Below are 19,352 nucleotides of genomic sequence, written 5' to 3'. Positions count from 1 at the left end.
CTGTCACTGATAGGGAAGTTACTGGAGAGGATTCTTGGGAATAGACTATATAAACTTGGAAAACCATGGTCTAAAAAGGGTCAGTTAGCATGGTGCTTTGTGGAGCAAGTTGTGCCTTACAAACTTGATTGAGTTTTTTGTGGAACTGAAGTAGCACTCTGGATTTTGTCTGAATGGATTTTACTGGGATACTTAACAAGCTCCCTCATTGAGGGCTCATTCAGTGTGGATTCCAGGCTGTTTGGATTTAGAATTGGTTTGCCTATTGAAAACAGAGAGTAGTGGTCAATGGGGCTTATTCTAACTGGTGGTCTGGGACTCGTGCTACTCGGCAAGAATCCATACTGAGACATCCGCTGTTTGTGATATAAATGATCTGGAATGAAATATAGGTGGGTGAGTTAGTATGTTTGCAGAATATACGATGTTTTGTGTAGTGTGGAAGACTATCAAAGGATTCTGTGGGATATAGATCAGTTGCAGAAATGGGCGGAGAAATGACGTTTGGGGGAACAATTGTAAAGGGACATTACACTGTAAATGTAAGGACCTTTAACAGTTTTAATTTGGAAAGGGATCTTGTGGTTCAAGTCCATAGCTCCCTGAAAGTGGCTGCACAAGTTGATGGGGGTGTGTTTTTTAAAAAACTTCAGTAGTTCAGTAGTACTTCGCATTCAGTAGTTGAGGAATTGAGTTTGAGTCAGGATGTTACGTTACAGATTTAAAAGTCTAGTTAGATCTAATCTTGAGTATTGGTCGCTTCCTTTTAGAAAGGATGGGGAGGTTTAGGAGAGGGTGCAGTAGAGATTTACCATGATGCTGCCTAGATTAGATGGAAGGCATGTGTTATAAGGAGAGGTTGGAAAAAAACTTAAGCTGCTTTCTCTGGAGTGGTGGAGGCTGAGGGGTGATCTGATAAAGATTTATAAGATTATGAGAGGCATCAATGGAGTGAACAGGCAATATCTTTTTCCCTGGAGTTAGAATGCCTAATATTAGAGGACGTGCATTTAAGGGAAGCGGGGTAAATTCAAAGCAGATGTGTGGAGCAAGTTTTATTTTACATAGAATGGTAGATGCCTAGAATATGCTGCCTGGAGTGGTGGTGCAGGCAAATATTTATTTATTTTATTGATTTTGAGATACAGTGCAGAATAGGCCCTTTGGGCCCTTCAAGTTGCATTGATCAGCAGTTCCCCAATTTAATCTGAGCCTAATCATGGAACAATTTATAATGCCTATTTAACCCACCAATTGGTATGTCTTTGGACTGTGGGGGGAAACTAGAGCACCTGGAGGAAACCCACATGTTTACAGGGGAGAACATACAATCTCCTTACAGGCGACAGTGGGAACTGTAATAGAGGTGTTCAAGGGCATGAATATGCAGAAGGTGGAGGGATATGGACATTGTGTAGGCTGAAGGGATTAGTTTAGTTTGGCATTTGATTACAAATTAAATAAGCTTGACATAACATGATGGTTCTGTTCCTGTGCTGTACTGTTCTATGCTCAAAATCTGAGCTGGTGCTTAGAAGTGGAATATATATTTTAGCTTATATATATAATTATATATTCTTTTCCCTACCTTCTTTTCTCATTGACCACCTCTACCTCTGGTTAATTTCTCTAAGCCCTGGCAAAAAGAACCCTCTACTGTAAGAACATGTGATGAGAATAGGGATGTCATTATCAATTATAGCTTCAGATCCTGTAGGGATTACCTATTTCATTGCATTCATCACCTTTATCTGGTTTGAACATTCCACACTAGGAGGTCTGTGTGCATCAAAGAAACCAATCTGCTGGAAGACTGACGTTTATGGCAGCCTTATTCCCCCAAGACATTTCCATTTGCTGGATTTAAACTGGTCACAATACCAACTGTGAAGTACCAAACACATGGGCACTGTTGAGACTCTCAGAGCATTGGTAACTGTTTGATGTGCTTTCATTTGTCATTGTTTATCATATATAGCCTCATATGTTAAAACTCTCTATTTAATTAAAAGGTATTTAATCAATATTAGTCATTGCAAACATATTGACATCAAATCTATTATAACAAAGTATTTTGGATCTTAAAATGTTGGCAAGCAAAACTATGTTTTGTATCTTTGTTTCTGTGACAGTGTCTACATTGCAATCATAATTGTTCACTCAGTAATCCTGATTTTATTCTGACTGCAGGTGTATCAGGATCTTGGCACTTCAGTTCTATCAGGAGCTATTGAGGGCTACAATGTCTGTTTGTTTGCTTATGGACAGACTGGCTCAGGAAAAACCTACACTATGATGGGGACACCAGTGAGTATTCAAGTCATGCTTTTTATGTTGGTTCTGCTGTTTTTTATAAGCAAAGCATGAGAAAGAAACCAATGCAGCTCTCTGTCATTTTGTTAGTTTTTTTGATATGTTCTTTATAGCTCATAAACCAACCAACTCACATCATTTATGAAAGACACTCACTGTAACCAATTTCCACTCTGTGCAGCTGTGAGACTGTGTTGGGAATAATGCCAGATGCAATCTTCCCTAATGAATGACTTAATTTGATGTTTTTCAGATACCTTATGCAAGCTAACTTAGTTTTCAACTGACGTACCAATGAAAAGCAACTCAGAATGACCACTGTCTGAGTTTATTTGAATTTGGCCTTTTTTGTTGCAGAAGTTCAACCAGGAAGCACAGAAATGATTTTGAAGTGTAGCCGCAATGTGCAAAATACCAGCAACAGTTTGTGCAAAACAAGTCCCAATGAGCAGATTCTTCAGTCCATTTCTTCAACTATATGTTGAATGAAAATGAAGATTAGTCATGAAAATAACTCATCTTCAAAATGGTACATTTAGCTGAGAGGCCAGGTGGGCCTTTGATTTTGTTTCATATGAAAGAGGGTCCAATAGAAACAACTACATGTATACTCAGGGCCATTTTCTTATGTACCTCCTATACCTAATAAAGTGGCCATTGAGTGTGTGTTCATAATCTTCTGCTGCTGTAGCCCATCCATTTCAAGATTCAACATGCTATGTGTTCAGAGATGCTCTTCTGCACAAACTGTTGTAATGTGTGGTTATTTGATTTACTGTTGTTTTCCTGTAGCTTGACCAGTCTTTGAACCTTTCTCTGTTAACTCTAGAAACTGCTGTGCATGAAAATCCTAGATCAGCAGTTTCTGAGATACTCAAACCACCCTGTCTGACTCTAACAAACATTCCACATCAAAATCACTTAGACCACATTTCTTCCCCATTTTGATGTTTGGTTTGAACAATAACTGAAACTTGGGTTCCGGTGACATCATCGTCCAGAATGGCAGCTTAAGTCAATAGCTCCTCTAGAAAAACATATATTTTGCCCCGTTAATCTATCAAGTATAAGATCTTTTGAAAATATCTGAATTGATAAAGGAGGCAAGAATGGGGAAAAAGAATGGAGATAAAATAAACGTCACTGTGGAGCCTGTGGATGAGAGGCGTACAGCAAGTGGCTCTCCTACCTGAACGCGTGGTGGCGAGGCTGACGATGGGCCTCGTTCAAGCAAAGCGGCAAATATGATCAAAATTCTGGAAGAGATATGGGGATTCTAAAAACATATAAAACAGCACTAAATGATATCAAGTCAGAGCTTGCCAACGTCAATCAAAAAATAGCAGTGGCAGAGACACGAATTGAGAAGGTAGAAGATCGCGTGCAAAACGTGGAACAGATACTAAGTAAGACGATTAAATTATTAAATCAACAAGACAGTAAACTGACCTGAAGGGAAGATCTCGGCAGAAAAATAGCAGGATATACAATGTTCCCGAAGGAGCGGAGGGTTTCTCTATGACGGAGTTCGTACGAAAGTTGCTGTGGGACGCGCTGGAGCTTCCCTCAACTATGGAGCTTGAAATTGAGAGGGTGCATCGTGCGCTCGCCCCGCAGCCTACTGGAGACAGAGAAGATAAGCCATGCTCAATAGTAATTAGATTCCTTCGATACAATATCAAGGCGGAGATTCTGTGAAGGGCCTGGGGTAAGAAGAGGGTGTTTTTGGATGGGAAATTAATATATTTCGATCAAGATTACCCCCCCCCCCCCTGCGGTCCTGCAGAGACATAAAGAAGTAAAGCAAATATTAAAGCAAGGAAAGATTAAATTTCAAACTCCATACCCTGCTAAACTGCGGGCGTTTTATGACGATGGGATCCAACTGTATTAGACAGTGGAAGAGGCGACTACAGCCATGAAGGCCAGAGGGTTGCCCATCAGCGTGATCAAACCGAGGGAAAGCCTGGCTGAGCAGTTATCCTGCTCTGCTTGGGAGATAGTGTGAGAATCGGGAAAGCAAGGGACAGGAGGAGGGCGAGAGAAATATATCGCCAGGAACTCCCAGGAAGAGACTGGGAGTTTTCCGAAGACAGCTCTCACCCACTCCAGAACAGCCATAAGGTTTGGCTAACTTTAAAAGTGTTGAGAAGCTAAATGGAAGCAAAAATAGATGGTGATATACCTATCTCGAGAAATACTTATTATAATGTGGATTTTATATTACTCAATTATTCTATTTTATTCATTCATTCACTCCTTTTTCCCCACCTAAATGAGAATATATATATATATATATATATATATATATATATATATGGGAGGAATACACAGGGAAATATTTTCTGTGTAATGGCTATAGATTTGTTTGCTTACTTTTATGGGTACTGTAATGGGGCCCTCAACTCACAAGTAGTAGGGGCTATCCCCCACGGCTAGGCATTTCCTCTAGCTCAACCCATGGTCATCTACTAGAGACCTCAGCCTTGGAATCACACCTTCATTGCCTTTTTTATTATTATTATTTGCGTTTTTTGGTTCTTAATTGTTCAGGGAGTAGATCGATTAAGCTTTATTCTGCTGATTTCAATGATATTTTGACAGATAAATACACATGGCTAAGGACAAAGTAAAATTCATTTCTTTTAATGTCAATGGGCTGTTCAATCTAATCAAACGTAGTAGAACTCCATCCAAAATGAAAAATAGACAATAGAGGTGCAGGAGTAGGCTATTCGGCCCTTCAAGCCAGCACCGTCATTCAATGTGATCATGGCTGATCATCCACAATCATTACCCCATTCCTGCCTTCTCCCCATATCCCTTGGCTCCACTACCTTTAAGAGCTTTATCTAACTCTTTCTTGAAAAAAGAACAAGCCCATGAAGTATATTTACAGGAAACTCACTTAAGTGACAATGAGCATGGAAAACTAAAGAGAATGGGCTTCACTAATTTGTTTTTCTCCTCATATAAATCAGGACATAGGAGAGGAGTTGCTATTTTTATCTCAGACAAGCTAAACTTTGAAAGAGTATTTGAAATGGGAGATAAGGAGGGGAGATATATTCTGGTAAGGGGGAATATAGAGGGAAATTCAGTTACTCTATTGAATATATATGCACCACCAGGAAGTGATATTGGTTTCTTTCAGAAAATTACTAATATTATAGTAATGGAAACAGAAGGTCCCCTAATATGTGGGGGGAGACTTAAATTTACAATTACAACCAAAGTTAGACTCTTCCAATAGAAAAACTTATGAAACAAAATCCTTACGTAAGAAAGTTATGTAACATCCACATTTTGAGGATGTTGGTCTAATTGATATATGGAGGGACCTTTTCCCCAATGGAAGGGATTACACTCATTATTCTGCCCCCCATTCTGTATATACAAGAATAGACTATTTCATAATATTTGGAAAAGACAAAGGCAAAATAAACACCTGTGGAATTGGGACAATAGATGTAAGTGACCATGCACCTATATATTTGTCTGTTGATTTTGATCTACAACCAAAGAATGCTATTTGGAAACTAAATTCAAGTCTACTCAATGATCCCTACTTTAAGGAACAAATTAAAAAAGAAATTGGTCTCTACTTAGAATTTAATGATAATGGAGAGGTTTCACCTCCAATTTTATGGGATACTCTGAAGGCTATTTTAAGAGGGGAAATTATAGTGATATCTTCATATAAGAAAAAAAGGAATAAAGCATTAGAGGAATTACAAAATAGGCTGAAGGAACTAGAAAAATACACAAATTGAATTTGGCATAGGATACATTAGAGGAAAATAAAAAAAATTAGGAATGAAACTAATAGTTTGGCTATGCAAGAAATCAGGAAAAATTTAATGTTTCTGAAACAGAGACATTATGAAAGTGGATCTAAGTCTATGAAAATACTGGCATGGAAACTAAAAAAAAAGATAGAAAAGAATTCAGAGAATTAGGAATCTAAGAACAAAAATAATAATAAAAAATAAGCTAAGTGAAATCCAAGAAGGTTTTGAAGTGTTTTACAAAACTCTGTATTCCAAAGTTCCAGGTTTGAGTATAACGCAAATTGACACCTTCCTGAATTCTCTAGAGTTACCCACTTTAAGCGAAGAACAATATAGAATGATATCTGCTGACATAACTGAAGTTGAATTAAAAGCTGCAATTAGTAGGCTTAAATTAAGCAAATCACCAGGATCAGATGGGTATACGGCAGAGTGGTACAAACAATTTAAAAATGAGTTAATTCCTATCTTACTCCCCACACTGAACTGGGCTCTAAAAAAGGCACAAATGCCACCCAGTTGGAAGGAAGCGATAATCTCAGCTATACCGAAAGAAGGCAAGGATAAAATGGAATGTGGGTCATTTAGACCAATATCCATTCTTAATGTAGATTATAGATTATTTACCTCCATCATGGCCAAACGATTAGAGGAGTTTCTACCCATACTGATACATAACGATCAGACAGGTTTTATACAACAACGCCAAACACAGGACAATATACAAAGGACACTTCACATTATGGATCATATACAAAAAAAATTGAAGCAATAGTGATAAGCGTGGATGCTGAAAAGGCATTTGATCACTGAATTGGAATTTTCTTTACAGAGTTTCCATGATGCAATTATTAAAACTATACAGGCACTATATGACAACCCTACTGCTAGATTAAAATCAATAGATATTTATCAAATAATCTGTCCTAGAAAGTGGCATGAGACAGGGTTATGCATGGTCACTGCTACTCTTCGCATTGTATCTGGAACCATTAGTTCAATATATCAGACAAAATGAAGATATCAGGGGAATTACTATTAAAGGGACAGAGCATAAATTGGCTTGTTACTCAGAAGACATTTTGATCTAACTAGGGCAACCAACATACTTTTTACCTAAATTGATGCAATCCTTTGAATAATATAGTCAATTGTCAGGATACAAGATCAACATAGATAAAACCCAATTACTTTCATATAACTATAGCACACCAAGAGAAATTGAAAGTAGATGTCTCTGGGCATAGCAAACAGAGGCCTTCAAATACTTGGGCATCATTATGCCAAAAGATTTGAAAAAATTATCACAATGCAATTATCAGCCTATATATAAAAAAATTAAGGAAGATATAACAAGATGGAACCTAACTCCTTTTTTTTAGTTTTGCTTCAAGGATTGAATCTATTAAAATGAATATACTGCCCCTGTTCGGTTTTGAAATGCTTAAAGAGAAACACTTATTAGAAAAACAAGACTTTTATTGGTATTTACAGATGCGACAATATGTTAATAGGACAGTTAAAAATGTAACCAAGGCAAGTACATGTTTGATAGAGCTATTTAGAAAAGCATATAATTCAGATAATGGTAATAGAATCATTTCAAGTGTGTATAAGGGTTTGTCAAATCTTAAAACACATTCGACTTCATACATTAAAACAAAATGGGAGAAGGAAGGAGGGATAATTATATCTGAGGAAGAATGGACAACAATATGGAGATATCAATGGAAGTGTACCAGTTCACAGAAATGGAGGGAGTTTGGATGGAAAAACTTGATATTTTATTACACCCTCTCAGAAATCCCATTATGATAGTAACCTCCCTATTTGCTGGGGAAATTGTGGAAATCAAAATGCAAACCATTATCATATTTTCTGGGAATCCCCATTAGCAAAGACTATTGGAGTGGGATACATAATGCCCTGCAAGACATCTTTAAATGTGAAATACCCTTAGAAAGTAAGACCATATAGGTTGGGTGTATACCTCAAGAATGATTGAAAAGAGATAAATATTTAATGAGTATACTGCTGTTGGCTGGTAAAAAGAGTCTTACTAGGAAATGGTTATCACAGGAGAGCCCAACCTTATATGCATGGATGTAAATTACAATGGACATTTACAAAATGGAGAAGATAACAGCATCTGTTAACCATAAGTTGGAACAACTTGATTCATACTGGGAAAAATGGTTTAACTACATAATGCCTCATAGGCCTGATTTTATTCTACCAAATCTATGAATATGTTGTAAAAAAAATCACTCCCTACTTGTACAACAACACCAACACACACAAAATGCTAGTAGAACACAGCAGGCTAGGCAGCATCTAGAACACAGCCTGCTGTGTTCTACTAGCATTTTGTGTGTGTTGTTGTTTGAATTTCCAGCATCTGCAGATTTTTCGTGTTTACTCCCTACTTGTACATAGTTTTCTCCTTTCACTTGTTCTTTCTTTCCTCTCTTTTCTATAAGTGTATACCTCAGATAAATATTATAGAACCATAGAACATTACAGGACAAAAATAGGCCTTTTGGCCCTTCTTGACTGTGCCAAACCCTTTTTCTGCCTAGTCCCACTGACCTGCACCTGGCCCATATCCCTCCATACATCTCTCATCCATGTACCTGTCCAAGTTTTTCTTAAATGTTAAAAGTGAGCCCGCATTTAACACTTCATCTGGCAGCTCATTCCACACTCCCACCACTCTCTGTGTGAAGAAGCCCCCCCCCAATGCTCCTTTTAAACTTTTCCCCCTTCACCTTTAACCCATGTCCTCTGTTTTTTTTCTCCCCTAGCCTCAGTGGAAAAAGCCTGCTTGCATTCACTCTATCTATACTCATCATAATTTTATATACCCCTATCAAGTTTCCCCTCATTCTTCTACACTCCAGGGAATAAAGTCTTAACCTATTCAACCTTTCTCGTTAACTCTGTTTCTCAAGTCCCAGCAACATCCTTGTAAACCTTCTCTGCACTCTTTCAACCTTATTAATATCCTTCCTATAATTCGGTGACCAAAACTGCACACAATACCCCAAATTCAGCCTCATCAATGCCTTATACAACCTCACCATTACATTCCAACTCTTATACTCAATACTTTGGTTTATAAAGGCCAATGTACCAAAAGCTCTCTTTGTATCTGTATTCCTAGATCTCTCTGTTCTGCTGCACTCCTCATTTACCTTGTATGTTCTATCTTGGGTTTTCCTTCCAAAGTGCAATACCTCACACGTCTGTATTAAACTCCATCTGTCATTTTTTAGCCCATTTTTCCAGCTGGTCCAGATCCCTCTGCAAGCATTGAAAACCTTCCTCAGTGTCCACTACACCTCCAGTCTTTGTATCATCAGCAAATTTGCTGATCCAATTTACCACATTATCATCCAGATCATTGATATAGATGACAAATAACAATGGACCCAGCACTGATCCCTGTGGCACACTACTAGTCACAGGCCTCCACTCAGAGAAGCAATCCTCCACTACCACTCTCTGACTTCTCCCATTGAGCCAATGTCTAATCCAATTAACTACCTCACTATGTATACCTAGCGACTGAATCTTCCTTACTAACCTCTCATGTGGGACCTTGTCAAAGGCCTTACTGAAGTCTATGTAGACAACATCCACTGCCTTCCCTTCATCCACTTTCCTGGTAACCTCCTCGAAAAACAGATTTTTTAAACATGACCTACCATGCACAAAGCTGTGTTGACTCTCCCTAATAAGTTCCTGTCTATCTAAATACTTGTAGATCCTATCTCTTAGTACTCCTTCCAATAATTTACCTACTGCCGATGTCAAACTTACCGGCCCATAATTTCCCGGATTTCTTTTAGAGCCTTTTTAAAATAATGGAACAACTTGAGCTATCCTCCAATCCTCCGGCACCTCACCCGTAGATACCGACATTTTAAATATATCTGCCAGGACCCCTGCAATTTCAACACTAGTCTCCTTCAAGGTCTGAGGGAATACCCTGTCAGGTTCTGGAGATTTATCTACTCTGATTTTCCTCAAGATAACAAGCACCTCCTCCTCTTCAATCTGTATAGGTTCGATGACCTCACTACTTGTTTGCCTTATTTCCATTGACTCCATGCCAGTTTCCTTAGTAAATACAGATGCAAAAAACCCATTTAAGATCTCCCTCATTTCTTTTGGTTCCATACATAGCTGACCACTCTGATCTTCAAGAGGACCAATTTTATCCCTTAATATCCTTTTGCCTGTGGAAGCTCTTTGGATTATCCTTCACCTTGACTGCCAAACCTTTTTCTTCTTCTAGCCCTCCTGATTTCTTTCTGAATTTTTTTGCACTATTTATACTCCTTAAGCACCTTATTTGCTCCCTGTTGCATATACATCTCTCTCTTCTTCTTTATCAGAGTTCCAATATCCCTCAAGAACCAAGGTTCCTTATCCTTATTCACTTTGCCTTTAATCCTGACAGGAACATACAAACTCTGCACTCTCAAAATTTCTCCTTTGAAGGCCTCCCACTTACCAACGACATCCTTGCCAGAGAACAACCTGTCCCAATTCTCGCTTTTTAGATCCCTTCTCATTTCTTCAAATTTGGCCTTTTTCCAGTTTAGAACCTCAACCCGAGTACCAGATCTATCTTTATCCATGATCAAGTTGAAACTAATGGTGTTGTGATCACTGGAACCAAAGTGTTCCCCTACACACACTTCCGTCACCTGTCCTAACTCATTTCCTAATAAGAGATCTAATATTGCATCCTCTCTAGTCGGTACCTCTATATATTGATTTAGAAAACTTTCCTGAACACATTTTACAAACTCTAACCCATCTAGACGTTTAACAGTATGGGAGTCCCAATCAATATGTGGAAAATTAAAATCCCCTACCATCACAACTTCATGTTTCCTGCAGTTGTCTGCTATCTCTCTGCAGATTTGCTCCTCCAACTCTCGCTGACTATTGGGTGGTCTATAATACAACCCCATTAATGTGGTCATACCTTTCCTGTTTCTCAGTTCCACCCATATGGCCTCGGTAGACAAGCCCTCTAATCTGTCCTGCCTGAGCACTGTTGTAACATTTTCCCTGACTAGCAATGCCACCCCCCCCCCCACCCTTCATTCCTCTGCCTCTATCACGTCTGAAACATCTAAACCCTGGATCATTGAGCTGCCAGTCCTGCCCCTCCTGTAGCCAAGTTTCACTAATGGCTATAATGTCATAATTCCAAGTGTCAATCCACGCCCTCAGCTCATCAGCACTTCCCCACAATACTCCTCGCATTGAAATAGACACACCTCAGAAGATTATTACCACCACACACAACCCTTCTATTTGTGACTTTGCATGAAACGTTAACATGATTTATTTTCACCCCCGCTCCACTATCTACTCTGGCACTATGTTTCCCATCCCTCTGAAAATCCAGTTTAACCCCCCCCCCCCAATAGCACTAACAAACCTCCCTGCAAGGATATTGGTCCTCCTGTAGTTCAGGTGTAACCCGTCTCTCTTGTACAGGTCCCACCTGCCCCAGAAGAAGTTCCAATGATCCTGAAATCTGAAACACTGCCCCCCTACACCAGTTCCTCAGCCACATGTTCATCCTTCAGAGCATCCTATTGTTACCCTCACTGGCACATGGCACAGGTAGCAATCCTGAGATTACCACCCTCAAGGTCCTGCTTTTTAACTTCCTACCAAGCTCTCTATACTCACTCTTTAGGACCTGCTCACTCCTTCTTCTACATCATTAGTACCGATGTATACCATGACATCTGGCTGCTCACCCTCCCATTTCAGAATCCTGTGCATGCAATCAGAGACATCCCTGACCTTGGCACCCAGGAGGCAACAAACCATCCGGGAGTCTCTGTCGCGAGCACAGAACCTCCTGTCTGTACCTCTAACTATCGAGTCCCCTATCACTACTGCTCTCCTCTTCTTCCCCCCTCCCTCCTGCACTGCAGAAGCAGACTCAGTGCCAGAGATCCGGCTTCTGCATCTTGTCCCAGGTAAGTCATCCCCCCAACAGTATCCAAAAAGGTATACTTGTCATTGAGGGGAATGGTCACAGCCCTTTCCCCTTCCCTCGCCTGACGATAACCCAATTACCTGTGCTTTACCGCTTTGGCGTAACTGCCTCCCTGTAGCTACTATCTATAAACTTCTCATTCTCCCGAATGATCCGGAGGTCATCCAGCTCCTGCTTCAGTTCCCTAACACAGTTTGTTAAGAGCTGCAGCTGGATGCACTCCTTGTAGGTGTTGTTGTCAAGGACACCAGAGGTCTCCCTGACTTCCAACATCCTGCCTGGGATTCTCTCTATTCTAAACAAAGAAAACTCAGTCCACTCCGACGATGGCTGCTACGACAATGGCCACCGTATATGGTGGTCATTTTTTTTAAACCTTTGGCGCGCTACATCATGCACCTGTGCAGTCTAGCCTCTTTTCCCTGATCAGTTAAAAAAACGGCTTTTTTTAATGTGGAGATTTATGGCATATATGACTATGTGATATATATATCACATATATATATATATATGTGATATATATATATAGATATGGAGACTGTAGGTCTGACACGGTGGTCAGCAGCACAGGAACGCCGCAGGGGACCGTGCTCTCTCCGGTCCTGTTCACCCTGTACACATCAGACTTCCAATATAACTTGGAGTCCTGCCATGTGCAGAAGTTCGCTGATGACACGGCCATAGTGGGGTGTGTCAGGAATGGACAGGAGGAAGAGTATAGGAAACTGATACAGGACTTTGTGATATGGTGCAACTCAAACTACCTGCGTCTCAATATCACCAAGACCAAGGAGATGGTGGTAGACTTTAGGAGATCTAGGCCTCATATGGAGCCAGTGATCATTAATGGAGAATGTGTGGAGCAGGTTAAGACCTACAAGTATCTGGGAGTACAGTTAGACGAGAAGCTAGACTGGACTGCCAACACAGATGCCTTGTGCAGGAAGGCACAGAGTCGACTGTACTTCCTTAGAAGGTTGGCGGCATTCAATGTCTGTAGTGAGATGCTGAAGATGTTCTATAGGTCAGTTGTGGAGAGCGCCCTCTTCTTTGTGGTGGCGTGTTGGGGAGGCAGCATTAAGAAGAGGGACGCCTCACGTCTTAATAAGCTGGTAAGGAAGGCGGGCTCTGTCGTGGGCAAAGTACTGGAGAGTATAACATCGGTAGCAGAGCGAAGGGCGCTGAGTAGGCTACGGTCAATTATGGAAAACCCTGAACATCCTCTACATAGCACCATCCAGAGACAGAGAAGCAGTTTCAGAGACAGGTTGCTATCGATGCAATGCTCCTCAGACAGGATGAAGAGATCAATACTCCCCAATGCCATTCGGCTTTACAATTCAACCGCCAGGAGTAAGATATGTTAAAGTGCCGGGGTTAGGACTCAATGTATTTAAGTAAACTACTTAAGAACTTTTTAAAAGCTATTATTAATGCTTTTTGAGAGGGTGATTTTAGATGCATATCATATTTTTACTGAGTTAAGTATTGTATGTAATTAGTTTTGCTACAATAAGTGTATGGGACATTGGAAAAAATGTTGAATTTCCCCATGGGGATGAATAAAGTATCTATCTATCTATCAATATCTGAAATATGTCTTATTGAAATGTTTGTTTGATGATGAACTTCAATAAGAAAATAAATTACAAAAGAAAACAATAACTGAAACTTTTGACCATGACTGCAAGCTTTTATGCATTGAGTTACTGCCACATGATTGACTGATTTGATATTTGCATTAACAAGCAGGTGAACAGGTGTGCCTAATAAAGTGGCCACTGATTGTCTTGTGTGCCTTTAGAACAGGGATGTAATTTTGCAGAAGGCCACATGAAAATTTGATGCTGTTCAAGAACTTGGCTAAAGAGCTTATATTTAATGAGCTCCTTAGTGGAAGCAGGAGCAATGAGATTAAGGGAAGGAGTTCCAAAGCTTCAGGCATTCCATATGAATGTAAAAAGTAAGAGGAGGCGTACCAATGAGCCTAGTCCACGATTTATCAAGATCCTTATTGCTCTTCTAACTCAGAGCATCTTCCACATTCCTCCTGATTCCCGTAATGTCTAAAAGCCTATCACTCTGTTTTGAATGAACATAGTGATAGCACCTCCACAACTATCTAGAATAGGCCATTCAGTCCTTCAGTCTGCTCTGCAATTCCATCAAGGTTGATTTATTATCACTCTCAGTCCTATTGTCCTGCCTTCTCCCTGTAACCTTTGACATCCTTATTAATCAGGAACCTAATATCCTGCACTTCATATACAATGATGACTTCCATAGCTCTGTGACAGATTTACCACCCCTGCCTAAGTAAATTCCACTGTATCTCTGTTCTCAAAGGACATCTTTATATTGAGGCTGTGCCCTAGACTCACTCAGATTACATTTATGTCCTAAACTCCTATCGGAAATATCCTCTCCACGTCCAGTATGTAAGCCTTTCAATATTCATTAGATTTCAATGCGATCCACCCCCTCCCCATTCTTCTAAACTCCTGTGAAAACAGATCCATACGCATCAAATGCTCTTCATACATTAATCCTTTCTTAGATAAGAGGCCCAACACTGCTCACAGTACTCCAATTGTGGTCAGGCCAATGCCTTATAAAAACTCAGCATTATATCCTTCTTTTATATTCCAGTCCTCTCAAAATGAATGGTAACATTGCATTTGTCTTCCTTGCCACCAACTCAACCTGCAAGTTAACCTTTAGGGAATTCTGTTTGAAGTCTCCTTACTACCTTTTGCACCTCTGATTTCTGAATTTGCTCCCTGTTTAGAAAATCATTTACACCTTTATTCCTTCTACCAAAGTGCATGATCATACACTACTCTACAATGTATTCCATCTGCCACTTCTTTGCTCATTCTCTTAATCTACTTAAGTCCTTCTATAGACTCCCTGTTCCTCTGTCTATCTTTGTACCATCTATAAACTTGGCCACAAAGCTATCAATTCCATCAACCAAGTCATTGGATGTATAACATGAAAAGAAGCAGTCCCAGCACTGGCCCCTGTGTAATACCACTAGTCACCAGCAGCCACCTAGAATAAACTTCCTTTATTTCCACTCTTTGTGGAATCTTCTGTCCATGCCTGTATCTTTCTTGTAATACTATGGGCACCTTGTCAAAGGCCTTCTGGGAATCCAAATAAAAAATATCCATTGACTCTTTTTCATCTGTCCTATAATATCATAAGACATAGGAGTAGAATTAGGCCATTTGGCCCATTGAGTCTGCTCTGCCATTCCATTATGGCTAATTTAGTATCCCTCTCAACCCCATTCTCCTGTAACCTTCGACACCCTGATTAATCAAGAACCTATTAACTTTTGCCTTACATACACCTACACAACTGTCTGTGGTAATGAATTCCACAGATTCACTACCCTCTGACTAAAAAAATTCCTCCTCATCTCAGTTCTAAATGGATGTTCTTCATTTCTGAGGCTGTGCCCTCTGGTCCCAGACTCTCTCTCTATTGGAAACATCATCTCCACATCCACTCTATCTAGCCCTCTGTTTCAATGAGATCCCTCAGTCATTATTCTAAACTCCAATGAGTACAGGCCTAGAGCCATCAAGCGCTCCTCATATGTTAACCCTTTCATTCCTGGGATAATTCTCGTGAACCTCATCTGGACTCTCTCTAATGCCAGCACATCTTTTCTTAGATATGCACCCAAAACTGCTCACAATAATCTAAGTGTGGTCTGCCCAATGCCTTTTATGACCTCAGCATTACATTCTTGCTTTTGTATTCTCGTCCACTCAAATGTTAACATTGCATTTGCCTTCCTTACCACTAACTCAACCTGCAAGTTAACATTTAGAGAATCCTACACCAGGACTCCCATATCCCTTTGCATCTCTGATTTTTGAATTGTCTCCCCATTTATAAAGTAGTCTACACTTTTATTCCTTCTGCCAAATTTTGCCCATTCCTCCATTGCCCACCCTGCTTGTTATTTCATCAGAAAATTCCAACAGATTTGTCAAGGATGAATTCCCCTTAAGGAAACCTTGCTGACTTTCTCATGTTTCATTATGAGCTTCAAAGTATCTGAAAGCCTCATCCTTAATAATGAATTCCAGCATCTTAGTAAGCACTGAAATTAGGCTAACTGGCCTATTATTTCCTGTCTTTTGTCTCCCTCCCTTCTTAAAGAGTGGAGGGACTTTTCAATTTTCCAGACCCCTGGAACCATTCCATAATACAGTGATTCTTGAAAGATCACTATTAATGCATATGCAATCTCTTTAGCTACCTTTTTCAGAACGCTGGGGTGTAGTCCATCTAGTCCAGGTGACTTATCTAACTTCAAACCTTCCAGCATCCCAAGTGTCTTCTCATTAGTAGTAGCATCTACACTCAATTCTGCCACCTGACTCTGCAATTTTTTGTACTCATGTTTTCCACAGTAAAGACTGATGCAAACTACTTATTGAGTTTCTCCCCCATTACTACCTCACCAGCCTCACTTTCCAGTGATCCAATACCTAGTCTCACCTTTCTTTTACTCCTTATACATCTGACAAAACTTTTGGTATCCTCTTTTATAGTAAGAGCAGAATTAAGCCACTTAGCCCTCCCAGCTTCTCACTTCATTCCTGCCCTCTAACTTCATACCTCACCCAGCTTGACCTGTTATTTGCCAGCTTGAACTCTTTCCCCCTCACCACATGTTCTTATTCTGGTTTCTTCTGCCTTCCTTTCCAGTTCCAATGAAGGCTCAAAATTGCTTATCCCTCCCCAAAGATGTTGTCTGATTTGTTGAGTTCCTCTAGCATTTTGTGTGAGTTTCTTCATCAATATGAAAATAGTTCAACAAGAGGAGGAGCCATACTGCTCTGGGAGTTATGAAATGAGGCAGGCCAGGTGACTGACCTTTCATTAGAGAACATTTAGGGAACAGTAGTAGCAATATCTTATGTTTAAGATAATATAAGGAAATGTATAGACCTTGAAGAAGGACATTTAATTGGAGCAGGACAAATTACAAGAGTATTAGGCAGAAACTAGGGAGAGTTAATTGGGAACAGCTGTCTTTGGCAAGTACACATCTGACATGTGGAGAGTGCTTAGAGACCAACTACACAGAATATAGAACTTCAATATTCTAGTAATAAGGATGGCAATGTAAATGCAATCTGTATGCCATGAGAGGTGGTGAATTTAGTCAAGAGAAAGGGAGAGTATGTAAGATTTCGGAAGCTAAGATCAGATGTTGCCTTTGAGGCTCATAAAAGTGAAAAAGAACACAATAAAAGAATTAGAAGAGACAAGAGGGGCATGAAAATTCCTTGGCAAACAGGATGAAAGAAAATCCCAGGGCTTACTATACATGCAGCAAGCATAAGCAGATAACTAGGAAGGAGGGAGGACCACTCAAGGATAAACAAGAGAACAAGTGCTTGGAGGTAGAGGATGCAGCTGAGGGCCACAATTTGCACTGGTATTTACAAAGAAGGAGACATGGAGGATGTGAGATCAGTTTGGAGCATTCTAATATGCTCAAGCATTTTCAGATAGAGAAACGGAATGTTCAGTCTTTTAAAGAATATTAAGGTGGATAAATTCAAAGTTCAACGTAAATTTATTATCAAAGTACATACTGTTTATGTCACTATAGACAACCTTGAGATTCATTTTCTCACAGGCATACTTGATAAATCCAATAACCATAATAAAATCAATGAAATAATGCACTAACAGGGTGGACTGTGAGCAAAATATAACGAACTGTGTAAAGAGAAAGGAAAAAAAAGAAATAATAATAATAAAAATAAATAAGCATTATATTATCAAGAGTCCTGTTAGTAAGTCCAGAGGTTGTGGAAACAGTTCAGTAATGGGGCAAGTAAAGTTCAGTGAAGTTATCCCACTTAGTTCAAGAACCTGATGGTTGAGGCATAGTAACTATTCCTGAACCTGGTGGGGAGAGTCCATAAGACTATAAGACATAGGAACAGAATTAGACCATTCAGTCCTTCGAGTCTGCTCCGCCATTTCATCATGGCTGATCCTGAATCTCACTCAACCGCATACACCTGCTTTCTCACCATATCCTTTGATGCCCTGACCAATCAGGAAACTATCAACTTCCACTTGAAATATACCCACAGACTTGGACTCCACCATAGTCTGTGGCAGAGCATTCCACAGATTCACTACTCTCTGGCTAAAAAAATTCCTCCTTACCTCTGTTCTAAAAGGTCACCCCTCAAACTTGAGGCTGCTCCCTTTGTTTCTGGATAGCCCCAGCACAGGAAACATCCTCTCCATATCCACCTTATCCCGTCTTTTCAACATTCAGTAGGTTTTAATGAGATCATAATATATAGGAGCAGAAGTAGGCCATTTGTCCCATCGAGTGTGCTCCGCCATTCAATCATGGGGTGATCCAATTCTTCCAGTCATCCCCACTCCCCTGCTTTCACCCCATCCCCTTTGATGCCCTGGTTAATCAAGAACCTATCTATCTCTGCCTTAAATACACCCAATAACTTGACCTCCACATCTGCTAGCGGCAACAAATTCCACAGATTTACCACCCTCGGACTAAAGTAATTTCTCTACATCCCAGTTCTAAAAGGACATCCTTCAACCCTGAAATCGTGCCCTCTTGTCCTAGAAGCCCCTACCAAGGGAATTAACTTTGCCATATCTAATCTGTTCAGGCCTTTTAACATAGAACTGGGCCCTGCTCCTTTAATTCTCTCTGTCTTTCCTAAGACATCAAATTCCTGGAAGATTAATTATCCAGTCCTGTCACTCTCTCAACTAAGTCTATAACATCTTGATCCCATGCTCAAATTTCAAAGTAAATTTATTAAATGAGTATGCATATATTACTGAATGCTACTTTTCATTTTTCTTGCAGGCATTTACAGGAAAATAAATAGTACAATAACATTTTCCAAAAGCTTTTCATTAACAGATAATGTACAAAAGAAATCAAACTGTACAAAGAAAGCCACACTTCCATCTGTCCACCCTATTGTCTTGCCTGTCCTTCCTTATGGTTATGATGTAACTTTCTCTTAACCCCCCCCACTTTCTTACCTGATGCTCTGGTTCCCATCCCACTGCCAAACAAGTTAATGTTTGACCTGAATTTTTCCAGCACTTCATTCATCTCAATGTTTGTTCCTCATTAGGAGAATTATGGAAAATTTGGCCATGAGAATGCAGATTAACAG

At 39.9% G+C, this 19,352-nt stretch overlaps 1 protein-coding gene across 1 annotated transcript in view; it reads left to right on the top strand.

Moving 5' to 3' along the window:
* The window catches only part of stard9 (StAR-related lipid transfer (START) domain containing 9), a 438,377-nt gene that overhangs the window by 213,816 nt on the left and 205,209 nt on the right, over positions 1-19,352 (top strand). The window contains exon 4 of the mRNA XM_073040494.1: positions 2,191-2,307. Within this exon, the coding sequence (XP_072896595.1) occupies positions 2,191-2,307 (117 nt within the window). The remainder of the gene's footprint in view (positions 1-2,190; positions 2,308-19,352) is intronic.

The sequence above is a fragment of the Hemitrygon akajei genome, chromosome 3, assembly GCF_048418815.1.
Source record: "Hemitrygon akajei chromosome 3, sHemAka1.3, whole genome shotgun sequence".
Lineage (NCBI taxonomy): Eukaryota > Metazoa > Chordata > Chondrichthyes > Myliobatiformes > Dasyatidae > Hemitrygon > Hemitrygon akajei.
Note: the sequence above shows the minus strand (reverse complement) of the source record. Positions and strands in the feature narration are given on the sequence as shown.